We start from the raw sequence: 21,035 nt of genomic DNA, 5'->3' as shown, positions 1-21,035 counted from the left end.
GTGGAGAGAGGAGCCCACGCTGGGGCAGGTTTGCTGGCAGGACTTGGGACCTGCGGGGGACCCACGCTGGAACAGCCTGTTCCTGAAGGATTGCACCCCGTGGGAGAGACCAACACTGAATCAGTTCATGAAGAACTACAACCTGTGAGAAGGACTCATGTTGGAGAAGTTTGTGGATGACTGCCTCCCATGGGAAAGACCTCATGCTGGAGCAGGGGAAGAGTGTGAGGAGTCCTCCCCCTGAGGTGGAAGGAGCAGCAGAGATGTGTGATGAACTGACTGCAACCACCATTCCCCATCACCCTGAGCCATTTGTGGGGAGGAGGTAGAGAAATTGGGAGCAAACTGAAGCCTGGGAGGAAGGTGTTTTAAGATTTGGTTTTATTTCTCATTATTCTACTCTCGTTCTGATTGGCAATAAATTAAATTAATTTCCCTGTGTTGAGTCTGTTTTGCCCATGACAGTAACTGGTGAGTGATCTCTCCCTGTCCTTATCTCGACCCATGAGCCTTTTATTTCATTTTCTGTCCCCTGTCCAGCTGAGGAGAATAGAGTGGCTTTGGGCACCCAGCATCCACCCAAGGTCAACCCACCACTTGGTCTCAGTGTTGACAGCACTGTGCAGTTTGTGACAGTAGCAACAGCACTCATTTATGTGGAGAGTGCTGCAGGTGGTGCAGAGCAGCAAATATGCTGTATTGTATACACAAAGGTGCTGGTGCCATGTCATTTAAGTACCTATACCTTTTCACATCCTATTCCCTGTCTTACTTTGTAGCTAAAAGTTGTTGGTGTCTTCCGTGGCTTGTGAAGATATTCAAAGGCAAAGGCTTAAAAATGACAAGGTCTGTGAAATAGTAAATTGTTTCTGCAGCAAACACTCCTATCAGATCAGAGGCTACAGAGAAAGATAGCTCCCTCTTGCTTGAATAGCACTGTGGTATTGGTCACTCTGTACCAGGGTGTTTGGCAGGTGACTTGGAGCAGTATCATTAAAGAAGAGAACACTCATGGCCAGCCTGTGCAGTTTGAAGTGCAGAAGACCGACATTTTCTCAAGTAATGCTTGCCTACAAAATGGCTAAGAGCTATTGCTGTTTGTTACTGATCACCTTTCAGAAGCAGAATTGTCTGTCCTTAGATGTCACAATAATGTAATTTATAATATGTTTTTTTTTTTCTGTAGGGCTTTTCAATGCCTTAATAAATTGTATTTCATATGCCAAGAATTGATGTGTTCCCAATGGCCCCACTGTTATTTTTTCAACGAGAGGCAAAAAGATCACCACCTGAAGAGAAGCACAAAGGAATTCCAGCCAGTAAGTCAGCTTCATCAGGGGCCCAACTTAAATGTCTCTATGCAAATACACATAGCATAGAGAATAAACAAGAGGAACTTGAGATGTGCACATGCCTGCAGGGCTGTGATGTTATTAGCATCACAGACACATGGTGGGATGACTTCTATGACTGGGGTGTTGTAATGAAATGTACCAGGCTCTTTGGGAAGGACATGCAGCGGAGATGAGGAGGAGGTGTCACTCTCTATGTCAGTGACCAGCTGGAGTGCATGGAGCTCTTGCCTGGGGATGGATGAGGGTCTGACAGAGTTTATGTGTCAGGATTAAAGGGAAGGCAGGGATAGGAGACATTATAGTGGGGGCCACTGGACCAGGAAGACCAAGTGGATGAGGCCTTCTGTAGACAGATAGGAGCAGCCTCACATTTACAAGCCCTGGCCTTCATGCGGGCCCTTAGGATGGAAGCAAGGACAGAGAGCCTGGGCAAAAAACAAAGAAACTGTCTGAGCATCCAGGGATCAGGTTAGGAAAGCCAAAGCCCTGATAGAATTAAATTTGGCCAGAAACATCGAGGACAACAAGAAAAGCTTCTATAGGTATGTCGGTGATAAAAGGAAGATTAGGGAAGATATGGGCCTCTCCAGAAGGAAATGGGACACTTGGCTACCCAGGATATGGAGAAGGATGAGGTCTTCGGTGACTTTTTTGTCTCAGTCTTCACTGGCCAGGGCTCCAGCCACACTGCCCAAGTCACAGAAGGCAAAGACAGGGACTGGAAGAATGAAGAACCACCCACTTCAGGAGAAGATCAGCTTTGAGACCATCTAAGGAACCTGAAGGTACACAAGTCCATGGGACCTGATGAGATGCATTCACATGTCCTAAGGGAGCTGTTGAGTGAGGTGGCTAAGCCACTGTCCATCATATTTGAGAAGTAATGGCAGTCCAGTGACGTTCTCGCTGACTGGAAAAAGGGAAACATAACCCCTATTCTTAAAATGAGAAAAAAGGAAGACCCAGGGAACTACAGGCCAGTAGGTCTCACCTCTGCCTGGCAAGATCATGGATGAGATCTTCCTGGAAATTATGCTAGGGCACATGGAAAATAAGGATGTTATTGGTGACAGCCCACATGGCTTCACTAAGGGCAAATCATGCCTGACAAATTTGGTGGCCTTCTGCAACAAGGTTACAGTGTTGGTTGATAAGGAAAGGGCAATTGAAATAATCTACTTGGACTTGTGCAAAACTTCTGACACTGTTCCCTACAACATCCTTATCTCTAAATTAGAGAGACACGGATTTGATGGATTGACCACTTGGCAAATAAGGAATTGGCTGGATGGTCACACTCAGAGAGTTGTGGTCAATGGCTCGGTGTCCAGGTGGAGAGCAGTGACGAGTGGCGTTCCTCAGGGGTCAGTACTGGGACCAGCGCTGTTTAACGTCTTTGTTGGTGCCGTGGGCAGTGGGATTGAGTGCACCCTCAGCAAGTTTGCTGACAACACCAAGCTGTGTGGAGTGGTTGACACAGTGGAGGGAAGGGATGTGCCATCCAGAGGGACCTGGACAGGCTGGAGAGGTGGGACCATGTGAACCTCACGAAGTTCAACAAGGCCAAGTCCAAGGTCCTGCACATGGGTCAGGGCAATCCCAAGCACAAATACAGGCTGGGCGGTGAGTGGATTGGGAGCAGCCCTGCGGAGAAGGGCTTGGGGGTATTAGTGGATGGAAAACTGACTATGAGCCAGCAATGTGCGCTTGTAGCCCAGAAAGCCAACTGTATCCTGGGCTGCATCAAGAGAAGTGTGGCCAGCAGGTCAAGGGAAGTGATTCTGCCCCTCTGCTCCCCTCTTGTGAGACCTCACCTGGAGTCCTGTGTCCAGCTCTGGGACTCCCAACAGAAGGAGGACGTGGACATGCTCGAGCAAGTCCACAGTAGGCCATGAAGATGACTGGGGAGCTGGAGCACCTCCTCTGTGAGGACAGGCTGAGAGAGTTGGGGCTCTTCAGCCTGGAGAAGAGAAGGCTCTGGGGAGACCTTATAGCGGCCTTCCAGTACTTCAAGGGGGATACAGGAAAGATGGGGAGGGACTCTGCATCAGGGAGTGTAGGGATAGGACTAGGGGTAACAGTTTTAAACTAAAAGAGGGTAGATTTAGATTAGAGGAAGTAATTCTTCACCGTGAAGGCAGTTAGACACTGAAACAAGTTGCCCAGAGAAGCTGTGGCTGCCCCCTCCCTGGCAGTGTTCAAGGCCAGGTTGGATGGGGATTTGAGCAACCTGGTCTAGTGGAAGGTGTCCCTGCCCATGACAGGGGGGGCTGGAACTAGGTGGTCTTTAAGGTCCCTTCCAACCCAAGCCATTCTGTGATTCTATGAAGATACTCCATTCAGATAAATGAGAACTGAAATAAATAATCATTGTTCAGTTGAGGTTTCAGAGGATGTGTAACAGAAAAACTGTAATGAATTAACAGGTGGAGAACAGTTTCTAAAGTCCAGGTATTACAAATCAGTTTCATCATATATGGACCTTGAATCTTTAAAGGGCAAATCTAATATTTGTAAATGTTCAGTTTATTTATTAGGTGCAGAACCTATATAATATTACATGACTCAAAGCTATGGGAAAAAGTTACTTATGTGTGTGGATATAGTGTTTTCTTGAATTAACTCTAATTATTCTACCTGACTGCTGTCTGCTTATAGTGAATTAGAAAAAAGAACCTTTTAAAGTCACTTACCTTTGGAGATAAAGCAAGAGACAGTTTGTTTACTTTCTGGTAACAAATTACAGAATTAAAATATTCTTTGTAGTGACAACAACCAGGCAGGAACATTTAAATTATTTCAGTGTTATAAATATTTATATGTTCTATTATAAATGTAGTTATATAATTATTTATGAGATATTTAGGATCAAGATGGCAAAAAAGGAAACAGAGTGACACTATTAACAGCACATTTTCAGTTTGTGCTTAACACTTTTGAAACAAATGACCTTTTTTGCCAATATCCTCTTAAATAAAGTATAAAATCATGTAACAGAATATATCAGCAGATATCAAGTTTCCACTCTGGGCAAAATACCTTATGTCAGCCATGGATATAGAAACAAGAATATGAAATTAGGAAAGAGATGTTTTAGTGTTACAAGTGCATCTAGAATTCTATGATCAAATCTGGATTCAGGCTCTGTGCAACTGTTGATAAATAGACAATGTTCAGAGAAGAGCATGAAAAAAGATTAAATGCTAATTTGATAAATCCATAGAGATTTAGCTTAGTAATGTGATATAAAAATCTCAGAAATGGATGAAGTAGATCTCTCTTCTGCAAAGTGAGAGAGAACTTCTGGATGTCATTTTTCTTGCTTATTCTTTTTCCACTGTGATTTTTGCACCTCACCTGGGCTACAGTAGTGGAGAATGCCATCTTACTTTCTGGTATAGAAAGTATCAGTTAAAAGTATTCTTCCTGATTGATTCGGCTAGGTCTGAATTGCTTCCGGCATGGGTGAGCTTAGAATGCAAATCCGCTTTAGTGAAACTGAAGATAAAGCAGTATAGCTGCTGAGAACAATAAACTGTTGTGTTGACTAGCCTTAAAAGTTGTTTAAAACTAATGTTAAAACAATAGTTAGAATTAAACCAAAGGATGTGTCTGTCATGGTTGCCTGCCTTTTGAATAAGTCTCATCTAAATTGCAAAACCAGCTCCTAACCAACACAAGAAATCCGGAGACATTATGAGTATCTGTACTTTAAGAGAAACTTTGGTTGGATTTAGCATCTTATTCAGTATTGAAGGAGGTGTAGAGAATCCGTACCTTTCTGACTGGTAAGTGGTGGTTGTGTGTGGTAGCTGGCAGGTTTGTTTTTTTTTTTTCTGTCAACTTTGCTATTTTTATAGAGCTTGTATCTGAAATTAGCTTATAGGGTCAAAGATTATGAAAGAAATATATATGGATAGTGTGATATGGTCTCAGATGATTTATTTCTCTAAGAAACCACCCTAAAAAGTATTTGCTGATGTCTGGCTCAGAAGTGATTTTAAAGGTTCATTCTTAATTTTTTATTCTTCTGTGCTGTTTTCTTGAAGACTGGACCTACTTTATGAAATAACTTCTTTTAAAAATCAGACTATTTAAAAATACTTTTTCATATCAAAGAGATTGTGAGCCTTAGACTTAGTATGAGACCACTTTTGGCAGAGTTTAGACAGTCTTGTTTCTTGAAAGGTTTTTGGATGGTAATCTGTTACAGGTTTACTAAAAGTTCAGCATAAAAGCCCTCTAGAAACAGAAAGAAACCTTGCAACAAAATTGGTGACTCAATAATTCTTTATTCTTTAATTTAAATTCAAGATATTAATTCTTCCCAACAGTATGTAAACTCAAGGCACCTAACATTTCTCAGGCTAGATTCATCCTCTGGCTGCTTCTCCTGCAGGCAAGATGTAGTGAAGGAAGTTAATTTTTAATTTTAAAATAATATAATTCCTTGGAGAAATTCTGAGTAATGAGAAAAGTAATATTATTCATCTGTTTCTGTCTACAATACACAGCTTAATTTATGAGATGGAAAGGAAAATGTTTACAAGAATCCTTATGTTAAAATCAATAATCATTACTTGGAGACTAAATGCTAATACCTACAATGGTATGTTTCTGCTGTAAGATATACTTATCAGCACTAAAGCTTTTGGAATCCTATTCAGTCCATTTCAAAATGAAAGAAGAAAGTTACTCAGACTCCAGAGCAACAAATGCAGAAAATCCAGTAATATTTTATTTAACATAGAAGGAAGTTACAGTAAAAACAAAGACAAATATTTAGGAGTTACTGTATTGCTTGTCACTGCATGTCATTGTGAAGACATTGCTAGCAGACTGTTAATGTCCTGAGTAGATGCTGTCTTTAGTTTTCTGGTTTTTATTTGCAAAGCCTAATACTTGGACCATCAACCACCATTGGGGTACGAAGGTGGGTATGAAAGGTGTTTGTTGCAAGTATGAAGTAAATATTTAGCATTTTACTGTCCATCTAACTTATCTGATTAATGTCTTCAAGAAGATCTTGATGGTTTTTTAATCCGCTGAAAGCTTGTATGAAACATACTGTATTCTCACTGACTCCCACTGATTAGTTGGACTCTCATTAGCAGTAATAGTCTTGCACTACTGAAAAATTACAACTGTATTAGTAAAAGAAATAAGGATGCTTCTCCCTGGCTGTCATTTTTATGATCACAAGTCCTATAAAAACTGAATCTATTCACAGTAAAATTATAGAGTAGAATGGATGTGTGAAAATATCATGTTTTCACGATTCTTCAAAGGGTTAAAAATACTATTAGGTTTTAAATGAGTAGCTCTAAGTATTTAAAAAAAGGTTTATCTTGAGTCTCCGGTAATTTCTGCAACTTCTGTTCTCATGACTTGCCAGCAATATTTTACCAGAATTAAGAAATTGACAATATCATTTGTTTATGGTATTTCAAATGTAAAGCATTGCCTTCAGGGCATTGTTTTATTGGTTTTACATTCCTTCCTGCTGTGTTAAATCTAATGAGGCTTGTCTGTCCTTTAGGTGACCTACAAGCGGGATCTGTATGCAGCTGAATCGATTATTAAGGGTATGTGTTCGTCCTTGTGGCTTTCAGTTTGCATATTCCTGAGTCTAATTAAGAATCTTGTGTTCTATACTTTTAAATGTCGTTAAGAAAAGTTTTATGATGAAAAAAATGTGCTTAGGCAAGTTGTTTTAGCTTGTTCACTGGAATACTTACATTATGCATTATTTACCTTTATTTACTTCTCTTAGAATAGAGAACCTTATACAAAGCTGTGTATATTAGATTAATTTTGAATGGCTTTATAAACATTTTTTTTTCTTTCATTTGCAGTTCAATTCTGAATGTGTTCCATCTTTCTAATCTAAGCAGTTGACTGAAAATTAAAGATGAATTCTTTAGGGCTTGTCACTTTTACATACAGCAGTTGTCACCTAAATTGATATAGCGATTATATGATATTGAGGTATTCCATTATTTTATAAATACTTTGCTGAACTGGTTTTTAACCTTTTCCTATACTGGTAACAGTGCTTTCTTAGGAGTTTAACGTAAAGACTAGATTTAGTTGTTATCTAGATCGACTCAATCTAAAAAGAAAGTAGAAAAGAAGAACTCCTAAGTGTGGTATGATGAGCATACTGATGGTTATTGTAAACTTATAGGCACTGATACACGGGACTCTTGCTTGACTCCTTGTTGAGAACTGAGGGATAAAAGCCCAGAAACTGATGAAGAGAAAGGGACTTCCCTTTGGATTAAAAATATCTTTCCAGAGAAAAGAGTGTGGTTCCTATTTAAGAAGAACAGAGCAAACTCCATGTCCTGTTCGGGCATGGTGAGTGATTGGCTTGGTTGTTCACTTCAGTGGCTCATGTGTTGTTACAAAATCCAGTATTGACTTAGCTTCTGGTTTGGGTAAGTTACGCCATGCCAAGATCAGCTCTGTCACTGTAGACAAGCTAGAAAACTTAAACAGACCTCAGATATCACTGTGGTATTCTGCATGCTGTTTCTCTAGACCTCCAGGAATGCAACGTTTGAAATTTCTGGTTATTACAGTAGGAAAATATTGCTTATTATATGCATTGCTAGAACTAATTGAATATTTCAAGCGCGTATCAAGCAGGTAGGGCTGAGAAACATTGTAAGTTCTGGTTTTGACAGGGAATGGGCTCTCATCTCCAGAGCTGAGGCCTGAAATTTTTGGAAAACTTTTTTGAGTAGGATTCTTAGAGGTTCCACACTCCTTTAGCTTTCTATGATTTCCAAACATTAAAGAACTTCTTCCAACAAGAAGTTGGCTGGGAATAGTTGGCATGAATTTACAGAGGTGAAATTATGCCTGACCAAACTTACAGTCTTCTATAATGAAATGACTAGCTTGGTGGATGTGAGGAGAGCAGTGGATATGGTTTGTCTGGATTTCAGCAAGGCTTTTAATACTATCTCCCATGACATTCTCATTGACAAACTGGTGAAGTACAGACTAGAAAACTGGCCAGTGAGGTGGATTGAAAATTGACTGAACTGGCAGGCTCAAACAGTAAAGTCCAGCTGGAGCCCAGTCACTAGTGGTCTACCCTAGGGGGTCAGTGCTAGTTAAAGTCTTCGCTAATGATCTGAATGATAGGGCAGAGCAGACCCTCAGCAAATCTGCAGGTGATGTAAAATTGGGAGGAGTAGTTGATAGATCAGGTGGTTGTGCTGCCATTCAGAAGGACCTTGACAGGCTGAAGTAATGGGTGATCAGGAGCCTTGTGAAATTCAGCAAGGGGAAATGCAAACTCTTGCACTTGGGAAGCACCATTACAGGCTGGGGGCCGATCAGCTGGAAAGCAACTCTGCAGAAGAGGCTCTGGGCAGGTCCTGGTGGACAACAAATTGAACTGGAGCTGGCAATGCACCCTTATGGTAAAGAAGGCCAACAGCCTCCTGGGCTATAGTGGGCAGAGCATTGCCAGCAGGTCTTGGGAGGTGATCCTTCCCCTCTGCTCAGCACTGGTGAGGTCACATCTGGAGTGTAGGATCCAGTTCTGGGCTCTCCTGTGCAGGAGAGACATGGGTCATGATGGTGATTAAGGTAATGGAGCATCTGTGGTATGAGGAAATGCTGTGAGAGCTTGGACTGTTATGCCTGGGGAAGAGAAGGCTCATGGAGATCTTAGCAATAAGTGCCAGATGGAGTGGAGTGAAGAAATTGGAGCAGACTTTGGACGCAAACTGAAATACAGAAAATTCCATTTACACATCTGGAAATTCTTAGGATTCTCAGGGATTTTTTTTAATTACAAAGCTGGGAGGTTGGAAGGGAGATTGTCTGTCTTTGATTTCCTAGGAATCATTCATTCAGCTGAGATTGCCAATATGAGCATCTTTTGGCTTATAAATGCCATTTTTCACCAGCTTTTATTGAGTTACTGAAAAGGATATTTCATCTCAGAAATTACTTGGATTAATATTTTCAGAACAGTATTTTTAATTTACTCAAGCTTATGGGAAGCTTTGAAAATAGGATTGTGATCTGATTTAAACTGGAAATATATCTTGAAAATATGCAGTTTCTCAATCTTGGCCACTTATTTTTTGATAGTTGTTGGAAATTTAAAAACTTTATGCAAACAGAACTAATTCTGCCATTAAGAGTTTTTCCCAAATAAAATCTAGATAGGAAGTTCTTTAGCTGTCCCAATGATTATCAAAGTATTTTTTTTTTTTTAGTTTTCTGAAATTCTTGTGCTCTTGAAAAGTATGTAATCGTTATAATTTAATTTTAAGTGATCTTTCCTTGGATAAAAGAATTCCAGTTGAATATAAATTTGAAAAGCTCAAATATTGTTACTGTGGTTGTCATATGAGCAAAATTACTCATAAGACAAAACAGTAGTTCATAGAGTGAATCAGTATGCAAAAGAGGAATTTCATGGTATGGTATGATATAAAATTAAGCAATGATTTTATCTCCTTGGTGAATAGGAGTTGAAACTAATACTTTACCTTGAAAGATCAATGAAAAGAGGGAAGCTTCCAATCTTTGAGAAGTGCAAAAATAATTATATAAAAAAAATTAGGTTCTTTTTTCCAGTCTAAATATAGATCCCATTAAATGGTTCTCACTGCATTCCTAATTCTAATAGAGTGTATGCATGCTTTTCCAGTACAGACTCTTTTAATTTTAAATATTATCTCCAGTTATAAGTATTACCTATACAGCAGAGACTGTCAAAGAAGTATTCCCTTTGATAGTAACGTTAATAAGGAAATGGAGAAAGCTGATTCAGCCACTTGGATGTGCTGTTTTGTTACAATATTTGTAAATATTTGCTGTAATAAGAATTGTTGTATTTCTGTCAGTCAGGCTTGCTGAAACCAGTAATGCCAGCATAAAATGATATAAATGCCATGAGCTCAATGAATGTACTGTGTTGACTGTATCTTGACAAAAGGTTCAATATTCAACTTGGAAAAAATCTCAGCAAACTCGTATTTCTAATATGTTGACTTTGATCTTATTTTCCTTTTTCCTGTGTATTTTTCATATTTATTTACCATATATGTTCTCAATAGTTAATGGTAATTTATCAGTCACTACTGCATCAAGTAGATGAATGTTCATTTCCCTTTTCCTTGAACTTAACTGTAGACTGTACTACTTTCCTAATACAAAAGCCAATTTATTGAACTGCATTACTCAAATATTTAATAGTTAGTTGAGAGGACCTTCAGGAGCTGACAGGATGTGTAAAGGAAAAGAAAAATCAAAACCAGCGCTGATTATATTTTTGAAATGTTCTTTGTTCATTACCTTGTAGTTTATTTGATCCTTTACTAGCTACGTTTTTCTACAGTGGGCAAAGAGAAAGCCAGGGGGACACCTTGTGTAAAATATGTTGCTTTGTGTAGCTAGAGGATAAGACAGCACCCTGCTCCTGTCATGCAGCTGCTTATGCCTCCATCCCAACACATCCGCATTATTACATAGCAGCTTTTGTGAAGGTGGGAACCGAGTCATCACGTTTCTTGTGGGGAAACTAGAAATTAATACAATGGGAAAAAATGGTTTCTGTGCTTTCATTCTGCTGCCCTCTTTCATCCTGATAAGGATGACTCCTTGTATTCTTTTAATCAGTGCTATCCTTTCTTCTTTATAGATTATTTAAAAGAAAAACAATTAGATTGGTAATATTTTTAAATTTTTTGCTTAAAAAATGTTTTTATAGTATTTTGTGCTAATTTTATGTAACACATTCACAGTGTTATTTCATACAAAAAAATTACAAACCTGAAACAATACTGCAACCTTCATGCAAATGAATTTCCATGTTCCTGAGTATATAAGGGCTTCAATCATCTCATAAATCATTAAAGAAGATTAGTTATAATTTATTTTAAAAATAAGATGTGTTCCAAGCAGCTTTCTCTAAAATTGCTTGAGTAGAAAATGAGGATGCAGATTATTCAAATGAAAGGAGCATTCAGTAAGTGTAACTATTTCTATTTACAACTGGAGCAAAAATGCTGAAAATGACCAGTCATTCTCTTCACAGATACATATTTTACATGTGTATTTCATCATGTTATCACATTTTTTGTTTTCACTAAAGCCAATACAATCTTTCCCAGCTGTTGGTAATGATAAAAAGTTTGTGTAGCTTGAAGTAAAAATGAAGACCTTCATGGTGGTAAATCAGGCTAATCCCTTACTTGATCTTTGCTTATCTAATGTTCTGTTACTGTGGCAGCATGCAATATATCTGTTTCAGTAACCAGAGTAGTCTTTATTGTGCCTGGTCTGTATGAAAAACAGTACTTTAAGTTCATTGAAGTTTAGATTTGCTTTTAGCTGCATTGCATGAGTTCAGGGAGGGGAAACCGAACATGCACTTTTACTCCTCATGCAAGCAGTGTAATGAGTCCTCCATAGCTAATTAGGACACTCCGTAGCAGATTTATTTTACATAATTAATGATCTTTAATGGGGCTTTGGATAAACGCTATTAGCACTCAGAGTCTGCAGCTGGAGAGTTGTGCTCTATATATTCTGTGCCCTTCAAAAGGCTTCCAATATCAGGTCTTCACGTTGATATAACGTGACTTATTTTTGTAGCAGACAGTTGAGATATGTAAATTAATATTAGGCAAGCATTTTATTCACAGTTCATGCCACACTTAAAGGAAAGCATGTTTAAGGGGGAGAATATATTTTTGTCCTACTGAGCATCATCCTGTTGTACCCCCATGTTGTTGCATCATTCAGTCTTACAGTTGTTAGTTTTACAGAAGAAATCTTAATAGCTATGTTCTGCTATGTTGTGCTGCAACTATGGGAAGCCTTCAAGGATAGGTCACTTCCCAGAATGGTGACCATCTTACAAGCCAAGGCATGCTCAGTTAGGCCTTTCCTACTAGCTGAGTAATTGACTCTATCACAGCATCTGCTTTTCTCAAGACTTCAGAACCCCTTAAGTGATCCTATATGAAGTGCTTCTTCTTGTCATTACCCTTTTGTGCTTTCTCCCACAATATTGATAGCTGTCTGCTCTGTGGTAGCTACTCACTACTATTTGTGAGCTTTGGTGTTACAGACCTGCTAGTGTCATGGAAGTGTGTCATGGAGACTGACAGAGAAACAACCACAGTGAGACAGTGGCGTGCAGTGTTTCTTCTGATGGTTTCAGTAACAGTCTCTGGAGAGAGGAAGGATCTTCTGCTGATTCTGATCAGTTTAGAGGCACAGACGTGGCTAGCAGAAGTTCCCAGTGTTATTTATGGCTCACACAAGATCCCCAGGGTTGTGGATTTTCAGATACTGTTCCCCCTTAGAGTCATGCTCAGGAACAGGTTTTCTGGTTATCTACCTCCTCTTTTTCCTTTCCTTCCCTTTTCCTTCTTTGCAATGATGATGAGGTGCCAGGAACTCCAAAAAGGCATATTCATGGCAGGAATACCTGCCTTCCCATGTGGAATTCACTATCTTTTGCCTTGTTAAAACCCTTTTCTTTTACTTTTGCATGGCACTGGTGCTAGTGTCTGTAACCTTGCTGAGCCTAGCTGGCAGCAATCTTTCCTACCTATATGGAGAACAGGGTGCCTTTTCCTGATGCTATATTTCACTTTGGGTACATGATGGTTCTTCTTTGTGTTGTTCCTCTGTTGTTGAAGAGGACACAGGACTGAAATGCAGCATTGTGCACTGGATATTAGAGTCCTGTATCACACACTTGGGTGGATTGAGACTCCATGTCCAGGCCACGTAGAGTGTCTGAAGTGGAAGTCCTGTGTGACACTGTAAGGCTGGGTTGCAAGGTACCAGCTCTCAGAATGCCACCTTGCATGCTGGCAAGGTCCCCTGGAGATATCCCAGAAGCTAAATGTATGGTCTGGGAGGGTGTAGGGTACTAAGGGCACTGGCCTCACACCAGCTCTCCACTGCTGTTCCAGTCTTCACAGCTGATTTCTTTATTATCAAGTGATTCAATTTACTTTGCTGGATGCACATTTTATCACTGGATGAATTCAGCAGTGCTGAAGAACTTTTGAGTGTACATATTTAATTTTGTGACTACAGTTCCAAATTTCATGTCATCTAGTTAGATTTATTAGTGACCAAAACTTGGTTTCCTTCAGCTTGAATATGACAGTTATCTTTTCTGTTAATCTGTTAGTTTTATGTAGGAAATCCATTTAAGCTATATTAAAAATACTTGTTTTGATAAGTATTCATCCAACTCTTCCCTTTCTGATTTCAAATAGTATTTTTTTTTGCTTTCAGTTATGAAATTCAACAGATCATTAAATACTTGATTTTTTAATGCTAGAATGTTAAGGTTACACTTGTGTCTCTAGACAATTTTGTTAAGGAACAGGTTCCTTGTGGTTCAGTTTGACATGTTATTTTGCTATCCTGTGTATTTTTGAGGTACTCTTGCATTTCTGTCTATTGGCAATATATTAAATCATAATTCTGTAATTAATCAAATCAAATACAAGAAAAATTGTGATGGTAATATGTGTTTGGCCATTAACTGAAAAAACCACAGTTAATCATGTGATTGTAATTGAGACTGTTCTTTAGTCAGCTATATTACAAATGTATTTCTACCTAAGTAACAAGTCCCAAATGTTTCATAGAAGCATGGCTAGATTTTTAACTGCTGGCCTAATGAGACATAATAACTGACAAATTTCAGCTTGCTAAACTTGGCTCAGGTGGAAGTAAGAAAAACATGCATACATACATTTATTTTTGTAGTTTAGATATCTATATTCATATATATAATTTATGTTCAAGGCAATACAGAGAAACATTTCAATAATGTGAATAGACTAATGAGTTAGTTATCTTTTTGGGACTATTTTCTTAAAACATGTCTTAATAATTTGCTTACTTCCTCAAGTCTCTTTTACAACTGTATTATGGAAGTCTGAGTTCTAACATAATTTGTTTTATAAACAGTAAATTGAATGCTTTTCTTTAGTTAAGCAGGTATGAACTTGTACAGTATGTAGACAAGGTGGCACATGCCTATTTTTAATAATCTTGAAGTAAGAAGACATTATCTTACAGTAAGGGTGACTCAACTAGAAATGTAGTTAAGATCAGGCTAATACAAAACATCCTAAAAAAATTCCATTAGGACTACTGCCCTCGGGGTAGGTGTCTTTGAACTCTTGTTCCAACATGTAAACTTCAAATGGTGTTTCTCAGTAGATGTTTGACTCTCTCTCCTCCTTGTTTTTCTTTTCTTAAGGGCCCTTCTTCTGCAACAACTTTTTCACAAGAATGTTCACTTGCAGATTGGATACTTTGTCCTCACATTTGGCTCAATAAGTATCAGCTGATGTAGATACAAATATGTTTTGCAAGTGCCAAGAAACATCATAGTGCCTTCAAACTGTTTATGACTGTTATATACTGTGTTTTGTGTTATATGAAGAACCTGTGTGACAATTAAAAAAATTAAAAATTGACATAAGCCTTGCTTATCAAAGAACAGATATCTTATTCGAGGTAGTCTGCATTTTCATGGGCACAGTCATTATCCAGTGGCTGTTCTCTGATGTGGGGCAAAGGAAAAGACTGGCAGATGGAGAGGTACTCCTCAGAATGGTTATTCTCAGGTGAGAACAACCCTCTTGTGTATCTTCCACCACAAAATCATCCTCTCTTCCTTGTATACTAATATTGGTATGGGCAGTGTCAAGTTTGCATTTTGCTTTTTGTGGCTATGGAGAAATGTGGAATGGGTAAACAAAAAATTTAGATATTTTTGGTTACCTATGTTATACCAATAACAATTTCAAATCATTCTGTTGAGCATGAATGAACTAAATGCTTGGCAGTACTTACTTCATTTTTCTTGTGTTTACAGTGGTAGAAACATCTCTGTTATGAGATACTAGAAGTGGCAGAGAGAACTGTGCAGAATTTCCAGACCAGTCAAACCATTGCTGTGTAGTGAAAATGGAATTCTGATAAATTAATTTACTCTTTTGAATTCACTGCAAACTTCAAAAGTATTTTGATGAATAAGATGTGCTTCCAAAATAGTAGGAATTGTAATGACAAACCAAGAATGGCATGGTATGAACATATGTTTACAGAAACAAGTGTATGTATACACACAAATATGCAATTAAGAGAAAAAAATCTGTCTGTAGGCTAAAACCTAGTTGCATTTCATATGCATTTTTATTCTTATGTTATTAATTCCGTAGGATATGATATTTATCATCTTTATTCAAACAAAGTATTATTTTAATTGCTGCTTGTTTGTGGCATGCTTTTCAGGGTAAACTTCTAAGTCATTCATTAGAGTACACTTAGTATGTTATCTAAGGTAGTTCCATAAACATGCAGACATTTTAATTTATAATTTTGGGTGAGATCCTAGGATAAAGACTGTAACAGGTGTTACTGAATAATAATGTGATCTAAAGCTTTCAGGATATCGAAGAAGAGCACAGAAAAATTGAAAATTAAGTTTTCTGCTGGAGAGGGAGGGAGGTTTAATGGAACAAATTCTGAAATCCTGTATCAAATTTATCTTTAATGAAGAAAATTCCTACTCCTTTCCCAATGGAGGAATTTAATGTTTAAACCTAACAGAATTTGGCACATAAAGTTTTAACTATTTTTAATTTTATGCAAAAAATATGCTGCGAATGGATGTTAAATGTGGTGCGGTATGGGGAGGGTTACTCCATAGTCAGGTACAGCTGGAAAGAAGCTGAGAAGAAATGGGAGACGTGCATTAGAAGAGGAGGTTTCCAGTGAAATAAGTTTAAAGTAACTAGAGGAGGGCAAAGGAAGAGAGAGGTTTTGATAGGTAATGCAATAGCAAGAGAAAAAAAATGTTGGGCAGATGAAAAAGAAGCTATGACATGGAAGTACAGAAGTAAAGTAGAACAGTGGTGTGCGGTGGGAGGACAAGAGGCAGCAAGGCAAAAAACTGAACCAAGGGAAGTTCCAACTCAATAAAAAGAAAAACTCTTTCACCATAAGGACAGTCAAGCAGTGAACAGGTTGCCTGAAGAGACTGTGCAGTGTTCATCCTCAAAGGCTTTCAAGTGCCAGGGGGTAAAGGGCTGAGCGACCAGGCCTGACCTCATGGGTGATCCTGCTTTGAGCAGGAGTTTGGACTACAGACCTCCTGAGGTCCCTTCCAGCCTGAATTACCCAGCAGTCCGATGAAAAACAAAATTTTGTGAGCTGAGTCTTGAAAGTCTTTGTGATACGGCCATGACATGGCTTTCCAGAATGACCAGAATTCTGAAAATCAGGAATAAAATGCTGCATGTGGTGAGCGGAACTCATGAAATCTGTGGAGTTACAAGCCAGTGCTCCAGCTGCACACACTGGGTTCAAGTGTGATTACACCGAGTGACAGAGAGCTTCATCAGCTTACCAGAGGTGGGACACAGGCAGTCTTGGGGAGGAAGGCTCCACTCAGCCTTCCTTCCCACAGTACAGCAAAGGTGCAGACCATCTAAACTAATGTATAGATCTTTTTGGCCACTTGAAACAGTTGGGATTTAAATGGAAATTGAGTTTTAAACCTAAACTAGACAAGAACTGTTGCTTTGCTATGTTGATTTTGTAAACGATGATTTCCAGACTTTCTATTCATTTTTCTCAATCATTTAAAAGCATGCAGCATCTTTTCAGTGTGTGTATTATCATTACTTTAATTTTTTTCATTTATTTTTAGACTTTCCCCATATAACATTACATTCCTCTTCCAGATTAAAAATACATTTTTTCACATTTCATTCAGCTTTACTTTCTTCTTTATTAAATTCAACCTGCAAATCTCAGTTGCTTTTTTTTGGCAGTTGTCTCTCCTTTCTCCTTTACATTACAGGAAGTTAGAGTTTTCAGGGGGCTGGGGAGAGGAGCAAGATGGGCTTTTATAGTTGCAGTGTTTGAGCAGCCTCTTGTGAGGTTACTTTTGACACTTGCTGTTGATAACTGACTTCTTTTTGAAAAGAACTGTCTGAACGTAAGTTATGGTGCCTTTTCTACAGCCTTGTCCCACATGTGGTTTATTGTAATAGCTCCAATCTGACCTTCTTCATTAAATTACTTAGTTCAATAGAATCTGAGTTCTTGAAATTTGATATGCCAGTCTGCTTTATTATGTACATCTATCTTGTATCTGCATTCTGTGTACAGTACTAAATTCAAGTGGCTCTTGCTCTGATTTCAATCTACCCATGGGTTTCTTTCTGCTGATAAGAAATTAATTCAATATGGTTTCCCACTGACCCATTTTTTTAGACTGTAAAGTTATCTAGTATTAGTAGAAGCCAACTTTGATGCATGTTCAGTATATTTTTTTGCCCAGTGAATCTATGGGAAGATAATTTCTCCCACAGTTGTAGTATCCTGTGATTTCCAGCCCTGTGAGAACTGGCCATGCATTTTTTTAATTCTCGCTTTCATCTGGTTGTGATGGTTAATAAGCATATGTTTATTGTTCTCTCTCTTTATTCCCCCCCTCCCCATTCTTGCTAACTTAATACAAAGCCAGTTGCTACCACTATTTTTGTTGCCACATTATAAATATTGGACATAATAAATGCCTGTGATTCATAAAATCATTGTACTTATCCTTTGGGATCCCCAGTTGTAAGTTCACTTTTCCTGCTTACAAAAATTTGTTTAAAAATCGTAAGCAACTTTCTGATAATGTTAACTCTGCAGAGGCTTTAAAATTAATTTTCAGGTCTGTATGTCTATTTTTGTAAAGAAGTCTTTGAGTTTACAAAAGAAAGTGAGATGTTTACTTAAGTAATGCATCTGATTGAACTTATTGTGTGGTATATAGTTATAAAAATAACTTTCCACATGCAGCAAATATGTATCTTTATATTCAGACTTGTTTGAAGAGCAGTTAGGCCATATTTTTATAGTTCCTTTTATGTCTTTCACTACTAATTTATTTTGTGGTGGTGTTCGGTATATTTCTGTTCCTAAAGTTTCAATGCTTTAAACATAATTAGACTTTACGTTGATGAAATTTCTAGCTGCTTATGGAATGGCTACCCCAAAGACATTGGAAATCTTATGTTTTGTTTTGAATATTAATTCATATCTAAAGGACAAAACTCTAAATTATAAGTGAGAGTTCCAGTCTTGAATTATTTTGAATTGTTTGTTTAAAGAAAGGCAAACGCCCACTGAATCTTGAAATTGTAGTCACTAACAAGAGAAAACACTAATTTTCTTAAATATTTGCTTTGTGGAGAAGATCAGGCAATAATTTGACAAAATATTACATCCCACCACCACCAGTTAAAAGATCTAGGAAGTTCTCCATGCCAAGATCTTGGTCACTGATTCTGCAACTTTTTTGATATTGAGGTGAACAGTTATATCTGCTGTCTCCCTGAATAATATCTTCAATAAATTTATTTGGGGGGAGGGTGTGGTGTGTATTATGTAGTACACATTGTTGAGAAGAGGATTTATGCTATCTTCTGCTTTTTTTTGCTTGTCTCAGTATTGCTGACACTGCATTTAGTGATCTGTTGACGTGGTAGGTAGTATGCAGTTTTCAGAAAGTTATGTTCTTGGTTGCCATCCGATGTCAGTGGTGTGGGCCTGAGAAATACCTTTTCATGGAAGTGCCTTATTTGAATGGCCTTTGGGAACAGATCTTATGTGATTTTTTCACATCGTACAAAATCATATAAAATATAATATGAAATTTATATTTGAAATGTATGTTATATAAATGATGTAGTTATATTAACTGTGCCTTGAAATAAGTAATCTTAAAGTTAAATTTACAACTGTTGAAAAGGTTCTGTCATGAGACAACAGTATGTGGTTTGAAGGTAATGTTTAGCAGATTAGTAATTCCAATTGTGATTTATCTTTGCATGAAATACTAAGGTTTTTTTCTTCATCGCAGACAACCTATCGCAACAAGTTTGTGTCATCGCTGATGTGAAGGAGGCTGTTGCACAAATAGGTTTTCTCCTTCATGAAACTCTGAAAAGCCAAGTAAGTACTGTGGCTGTAAACTATACGATTAATGTAATGTTTCTGGATGTCACAACTCATAAGAAATGGTCTAAATAATATGAATACAGAAACTGAGACATCCTGTGTCACTGTAGTGCTTATTAAAAGGGATTAATACCAGGTGTGGAAGTTACCAAGAAACAAGCATCTTCTGCCCAATTATGCTGTGGAGGGGGATCTTACAGATCCTCTTAAAATGTATATATTAGATTAGAGGAGAAATTGGATCCAGACAACAGAGAGGCCATTTTCTTTAGATTTTATGAATTTAGTAAGCCCAAATAATTACAAATATGTTAAAGGGGAAATACTTTTGTTACTTTGAAGTCTGAATTAAAGTCTGAACCAATTAAACAGTAAGTTGTATTCCTATGGAGCTGCAAATGCAAAGTCCAGTTAGCCTTTTTGCAGAGAGATAGAGGTACATTTCAGTCTTAGTGAATGCTCATTGAAGCTGTTGCTGTAGGATATTGATGGAATTTTCTACTGGCATTTAGCTATCTTTTCCTTTTTCATTATTCCTACTAATAGAATTATCACATATTTTCATTTTCCCAAAGGTGATTAACATTTGGTAATCGCTTAAATCTTGACCGATCTTGGGGTGATTCTTAATTATATCTTATGTGATGATATTGCATCTTTCTGTTACCCAGAGAAACAGATGGGGAATAGCTGTTCAAAAATACAGGTTTCCCGATTTGCATAATGCTACTTCTGTAATGATTTTATTCATGTCTGTTGATCTTCTGCATTTTGTGCTTAGATAATAGTAGGATGTTCTTCTGTACCAAATGGTATTGCTATTTTATATCTAAAAATGTAATTTGACATTGTACATATAGTTTTTGTTTGGAAAAAAAAAATAGTATGGAAAATCATGCTTTATATCTATTAAATGTCCACATATAAAAGTGCAAAACATTAGCAGAGCTGAATAAGATCTTTTCTTGTGTGAGTAGCTGTATAATGGAGAAGTCTGTTTCCATTTCACTGATACCAGATACATTGCTATTTTTCCTTTTTTCTCTCCATTTAGATTATTCTACAATTACTAGGAAGACATCACTTACCCATATTAGAAAAAAAGTACTTCTTTAGTGTTGACATATCTATATATTATGTTTGCTTATAACCACTTTATTCATACCATGAGAAACACTTCCAAGCCAGTAAGAAAAGTCAAAGAATGTGTGATGTTTCACCAACCAACACTGTGACTCCAGACTCAGCAACCTCAAATAAGACTGGCACCAAAACTAGCTAAAATGTACATGTTTCCAAATTTCCATTGCAAAACCAGTTAATCGTTGGGTTGGTCAGGCATCTGAAGCTATGGTGCATTTGAATAAAACACACATAAAATGACCACAAGTAAGGTAATGAGAGCATAAAATGAGGGATTCCTGCTGATATGGGACTGAATTTTTTTGATGGCTCTTTTAAATCAGTTTATTTAGTTGATGATTTATAACACTGTTCTCTCTTTTGATCCATGTTTATATGATATATAATGATTGTTAAATTTCTGTTCAGTGCTTTCAAAACATTACTGCAGAATGACACCTGCCAAAGAACTCCCGTCAAGATCCCTGTCTTCTACTGGTCCTTGAAACATCCTTAGTC

At 37.8% G+C, this 21,035-nt stretch overlaps 1 protein-coding gene across 6 annotated transcripts in view; it reads left to right on the top strand.

Annotated features, from left to right (window-relative positions):
* Positions 1–21,035, top strand: part of CRPPA (CDP-L-ribitol pyrophosphorylase A) — a 136,421-nt gene that overhangs the window by 47,082 nt on the left and 68,304 nt on the right. For 5 of the 6 annotated variants that reach the window (XR_012633219.1, XM_074900354.1, XM_074900353.1 and 2 more), the window contains exons 5-6: positions 6,895–6,940; positions 19,297–19,388. Coding sequence is in view for 5 of the 6 variants with exons in the window: in XM_074900354.1 (XP_074756455.1) it covers positions 6,895–6,940; positions 19,297–19,388 (138 nt within the window). In the remaining variant the exon portion in view is untranslated. Of the gene's footprint in view, positions 1–6,894; positions 6,941–19,296; positions 19,393–21,035 lie in introns of all 6 variants that reach the window. The other variant, XM_074900356.1, reaches the window with a different exon arrangement.

Source organism: Athene noctua, chromosome 2, assembly GCF_965140245.1.
Source record: "Athene noctua chromosome 2, bAthNoc1.hap1.1, whole genome shotgun sequence".
Taxonomy (NCBI): Eukaryota; Metazoa; Chordata; class Aves; order Strigiformes; family Strigidae; genus Athene; species Athene noctua.
The sequence above is the reverse complement of the archived record's forward strand: the minus strand, read 5'-3'. Positions and strand labels throughout refer to the sequence as shown.